At 50.2% G+C, this 6000-nt stretch overlaps 1 protein-coding gene across 4 annotated transcripts in view; it reads left to right on the forward strand.

Moving 5' to 3' along the window:
- Window positions 1-6000, forward strand: part of AP3M1 (adaptor related protein complex 3 subunit mu 1) — a 215644-nt gene that overhangs the window by 183070 nt on the left and 26574 nt on the right. For all 4 annotated transcript variants that reach the window (XM_075347322.1, XM_075347324.1, XM_075347325.1 and 1 more), the window contains one exon: window positions 4713-4920. In XM_075347322.1, coding sequence (XP_075203437.1) covers window positions 4713-4920 — 208 coding nt within the window. The remainder of the gene's footprint in view (window positions 1-4712; window positions 4921-6000) is intronic.

Here is a 6000-nt window from a genome sequence, read left to right on the forward strand (position 1 = left end):
CCCCATCCTGGCATGCATTGTTCCCCATCCTGGCATGCATTGTTCCCCATCCTGGCATGCATGTTTCCTCCATCCTGGCATGCATGTTTCCTCCATCCTGGCATGCATGTTTCCTCCATCTTGGCATGTATGATTTGCCCATCCTGGCATGTATGTTTTGCCCATCCTGGCATGCTTGTTTTCCCTATCCTGGCATGCATGTTTCCTCCATCCTGGCATGCTTGTTTCCTCCATCATGGCATGCATGTTTTCCCCATCCTGGCATGCATGTTTCCTCCATCTTGGCATGTATCTTTTCCCCATCCTGGCATACATTGTTCCCCATCCTGGCATGCATGTTTCCTCCATCCTGGCAATCATGTTTCCTCCATCTTGGCATGTGTGTTTTCCTCATCCTGGCATGCATGTTTCCTCCATCTTGGCATGTATGTTTTCCCCATCCTGGCATGCATGTTTCCTCCATCATGGCATGTATGTTTCCCCCCATCCTGGCATGCATGTTTCCCCCCATCCTGGCATGCATTGTTCCCCATCCTGGCATGCATGTTTCCCCATCCTGGCATGCATGTTTCCCCATCATGGCATGCATTGTTTCCCCATCCTGGCATGCATTGTTCCCCATCCTGGCATGCATTGTTCCCCATCCTGGCATGCATGTTTCCTCCATCCTGGCATGCATGTTTCCTCCATCTTGGCATGTATGTTTTGCCCATCCTGGCATGTATGTTTTGCCCATCCTGGCATGCATGTTTTCCCTATCCTGGCATGCATGTTTCCTCCATCCTGGCATGCTTGTTTCCTCCATCCTGGCATGCATGTTTCCCCATCCTGGCATGCATGTTTTCCCCATCCTGGCATGCATGTTTCCTCCATCTTGGCATGTATCTTTTCCCCATCCTGGCATACATTGTTCCCCATCCTGGCATGCATGTTTCCTCCATCCTGGCAATCATGTTTCCTCCATCTTGGCATGTGTGTTTTCCTCATCCTGGCATGCATGTTTCCTCCATCTTGGCATGTATGTTTTCCCCATCCTGGCATACATTGTTCCCCATCCTGGCATGCATGTTTCCTCCATCTTGGCATGTGTGTTTTGCCCATCCTGGCATGCATGTTTCCTCCATCTTGGCATGTATATTTTCCCCATCCTGGCATGCATTGTTCCCCATCCTGGCATGCATTGTTCCCCATCCTGGCGTGCATGTCGTCCCCCCCTCCATGCTGGCATGTGCGTCCCCCCCCCCATACTGGCATGTGTGTTTCTCCCCCACCCCATGCTGGTATGTGCGTTCCCTCCTCCCCCCAATACTGGCATGTGCGTTTCCCCTCCCCCACCCCATGCTGGCATGTGCGTTCCCCCACCCCATGCTGGCATGTGCGTTCCCCCTCCCCCACCCCATGCTGGCATGTGCGTTTCTCCCCACCCCATGCTGGCATGTGTGTTCCCCCTCCCCCCCCCCATGCTGGCATGTGCGTTCCCCCCCATGCTGGCATGTGTGTTTCTCCACCACCCCATGCTGGCATGTGTGTTTCTCCACCACCCCATGCTGGCATGTGTGTTTCTCCCCCACCCCATGCTGGCATGTGTGTTTCTCCACGACCCCATTCTGACATGTGTGTTTCTCCCCCACCCCATGCTGGCATGTGTGTTCTCCCCCACCCCATGCTGGCACTGGCCCCCCAGTCCCACCTTCGCACAGCTGCACACGAGTTATAAAAAAAAAAGCAACACACAACTCACCTTCCTGCACTCGGTCCCCCGCTGCACGCCGCTGGGTCCTCAGTTCCCACACGGCCAGAAGACCTCATTATGCCGGCGCCGCTCTTTGACGCTCCTCCGTCTCCTAGGCAACACACCTGCGGCCTGGGAGAGGAGGGGTGTCAGAGCGAGGAGAAATGTCTCCTCCGCTCCAACACAGCTTTGATCTGCCGGTGCGACTGCACCAGCAGATCAAAGCGGCAGGATGAGGACACAGCGCGCGTGCCAGAAGAATGGGCTCTGCATGCCCCTGGTGGCACGCCTGCCATAGGTTCGCCATCACTGGCTTAGGCTATGTTCACACATCAGATTTTTGGCATCAGGCACAATCCGATGTGTGCCTGTTGCAACAGATCCGTCGCAGATTGTGTAAAAACTGATGCGACGGAGCCATCAAAAAACGGATCCGTTTGTTTTTTTGTTTTGTTTTTTCTTTCTTTTTCATGCCGAGAGAGAGCCCATCATCACCGCACACACTGGTACTACCGCCCCCATCATCGCCGCACTCACCCCGGCACTACTGCACCAGTCATTACTGCACACACCCCGGCACTACTGCACCCATCATCACTGCACACACCCCGGCTTTACTGCCCCCATCATCCACGCACAGATCCCGGCACTACCACTCCCATCATCACAGCACACACACGGGCACTACCTCTCCCATCATCACGGCACACACACGGGCACTACTGCACCCATCATCACCGCACATACACTGGCACTATCTCTCCCATCATCACCGCATATACACCGGCACTACCGCCCCCATCATCACCGCACACACCCCGGCACTACCACTCCAATCATCACCGCGCACACCCAGGCACTACCGCCCCTATCACCGCACACACGCAAGCACTACAACCCGTATCATTACCGCACACACATTGGCATTACCTGAGTGACGTCCTCGTTGATGGCGCGACTCGCTTCAGTTGCTGCGTGGAGCTCACAGGAGCGGCGGTGTATTACTGCCGCTCCTATCAGCTTCCGATGTAGCAGAGCTGAAAGCGTCGTGGGACCTCGAGTGGATTACATCGGACCTGGAGGGGTATTTGGGGATTAATAAAGTGGTGAATGAGCGTGTTGTTTGTCTTTTATTTCAAATAAAGGATTTTTTGGTATTTGTGTTTATTTACTTTCACTATAAATTAATCATGGGGGGTGTCTCATAGACGCCTGCCATGATTAACCTAGGACTTAGTGGCAGCTATGGGCTGCTGCAATTAACTCCTTATTACTTCGATTGCTACCGCACCAGGGCAATTCGGGATGAGCCGGGTAGAGTCCCGGGACTGTCGCATCTAATGGATGCGGCAATTCCGGGCAGCTGCTGGCTGATATTTTTAGGCTGGGGGGCTCCCCATAACGTGGAGCTCCCCATCCTGAGAATACCAGCCATCAGCTGTGTGGCTTTACCTTGGCTATATCAAAATTGGGGGGGACCGCATGCCATTTTTTTTAATTATTATTTTTTTTATTGCACTATATAGACCCGCCCACCGGCGGCTATGATTGCTTGCAGGGAGACAGCTGTCACTCAGCGAGGGTACGTGTCTGACTGCAACCAATCATAGGCGCCGGTGGGCAGGGGAAGCAGGGAATACGTGATGGAATAATGAGCGGCCGGCATTTTCAAAAGAGAAGCCGCCGGAGCAGTGTGACAGCTGTGCAGCGCCGCGCCCGTGATCGGTGAGTATAAAGGAGGGAGGGAGAGACTGACCGACAGAGAGAGAGACTATTTACACACCGTCTGGGCATGCATGGAAACAAAAAACTGATCTGGCGGCTGTAATCTGTTTTTTTCCGTATTACGCCGGATCCGGCGATCATAGGCTTCCATTATAAAATATGCCGTACGGCGCTGGATCCGGCGCAATACTTTTTTTTTGTTGGGCACAAAAACGTCCACCTTTGCGTTCCATCCGGCCGCCAGACAAGCAAATTTTGCCGCATCCGGCGAAAGCCGGATGGAACGCAAGGCCATCCGGCGCAATCCGGTGCTAATATAAGTCTATGGGTGAAAAAACACATCCGGCGTCAACAGATGCCGGATGCGTTTTTTCATGTTTCTGCCGGATTGCGCTTGACGGCCAAAAAATTGATGTGTGTACGCAGCCTTACCAAGTCCACAGCCCTGGTGTCGCACATGCATTCTCAGATTACTCTTCATTCTCCTCTGCACTGATCCTGCCAATGCTTTGGAACGCCATCCTCTTCAGCCCTTTCAGCTGACAAGCTCTGTGATCTGCTTTTTAATGTTAAACATCACAGCATTTACCAGCGGAACTCCAAAGCATCGGCAGGATCAGCCAGTAACACACATCGACAAGTTCAGATGTCAGCATTCACTGTCCTCTCATCTGATCCTGTCCAATACTTTGGACTGCAAACGCCAGTCTCTACAATTGACGATCAGTGCAATATGTTTCTAATGACGCTTCAGTAGGATAAGTGCACAGCCTGTAAATTCTTGAATGACAGCTCCACCCCATCAGTGCCGTGCTCTTCTTATTGCATCTGATTTCGGGGCCCAGATCTGGAAGTAGTGCCTGTATGACAACGAAGGGTTATGTGACCCAAACCGAGCTGTGCTCATTCAATCAGTGAAAGTAATAAAAGTAAATTAGCAAAGTCGTTTAAGAAGAGTTAGGACATGTGAAAGGGGGCCAAATGGTATTGTAAAATCTCTTTCCTTTTAGTGAGGTCATTTCCAACTAGCTCTGCAGTCACATGCACCCGTTTGGCCATTTCAGACAGTGATCCTCTAATGGATTTGTGCACTCTTACGGCCAGGTTTTTTGTCTTAACGTGAGTTTTTCTGACAGGCTGTACTGTCCAGGCTGTACCTTTTGTTACCCGTGTTAAGAACTATAATAAACTCTTCTTAATGTCTTAATGTAATATCATTGTTTATATCCTAATATATTGTTCTTACTTTTCGTAGCCTGGTTTCAATTCCGGTGTATGTAAAGCACAACATAATATTCCAGGAGAATTTTTCAAGTGGAAAGTTTGATGTAACTGTGGGTCTCAAGCAGAACATGGGCAAAACTGTAGAAAGTATTGTGCTGACTGTATACATGCCCAAAGTTGTCCTAAACATGAACCTCACACCGACACAGGGGATCTACACATACGATCCTGTTACCAAAGTAAGTCTTTTGTGAATGTTTCTTTATTATGAATGTCATACGAGAATTCTTTTTTTTTTTTTTTGTTCCCTTCTGTGATCTGGGCTTGGATGTTTCGGGGAAGTGGAGGCATACAATTGGCATTTAACATGTAGAGAAGCTTAGATGGCTAACTTTACATCAGACTAAGGCCTTAGTCACACGTTGGTGTAACAGGTACGTGAAAAAATGGGACTGGTGTCATCAATGTTTTGGATCAGTATGTCATTGGTGTACGGTCCGTGTGTCTGTTTTTACCATCAGTATGTCATCCGTGTACGGTCGATGTGTCCTTTTTTACCATCATTGTGTCATCAGTGTTTTTCACGGATGCCTAAAGAAATAAACTATACTTTTCAATGTTAGGCTACATTCACACTTCCGTTGTTTTGCATCAGTCTCAATCTGTTGCCTTGAGGAAATACGTTACGTTTTTTCCCCATAGACTTGTGTTAAGGACGGATTGCGACATATGGCCCTGCGTTACAGCCACTATGCGACTGATCAGTCAGGGAATGACTGACTACCGGGCGGAAGCAATGCAGAATGTATCGTTTTTTGTAACATGGAAAAAACACAGTGCGCAGGATTCCATCGGCATCCATCGTTGGTTATAATGGAAGCCTATGGGCGCTTGAATCCGTCCAATCCGTCAAATGACGAGTTCCAACGATGGTTCCATCTTTTAACAACAGAGCATGCTCAAATGTGTAAATACCTTTCTGGTTAGAAACGATATCTCTATCTCTGTCGGTGTCGGTGTCTGTCTGTCTGTCTGTCTGTCGGTCGGTCTCTCTCTCTGTGTGTGTGTCTCTCTCTCTCTCTCTCTCGGTCGGCCTCCCCTTCTCACCCCCTCACTCATACTCACTGCTCCGGCGGCTTCCCCTGCTTTTGAAAATGCCGGCCACTCATTATTCCATCTCGTATTCACTGCTTCCCCTGCCCACCAGCGCCTATGATTGCTTGCAGTCAGACGTGCCACCACACTGAGTGACAGATGTTTCACTGCAACCAATCACAGCTGCCGGTGGGTGGGTCTATCTCGTGCAGTACAATAAATAA

Source organism: Anomaloglossus baeobatrachus, chromosome 5, assembly GCF_048569485.1.
Source record: "Anomaloglossus baeobatrachus isolate aAnoBae1 chromosome 5, aAnoBae1.hap1, whole genome shotgun sequence".
Lineage (NCBI taxonomy): Eukaryota > Metazoa > Chordata > Amphibia > Anura > Aromobatidae > Anomaloglossus > Anomaloglossus baeobatrachus.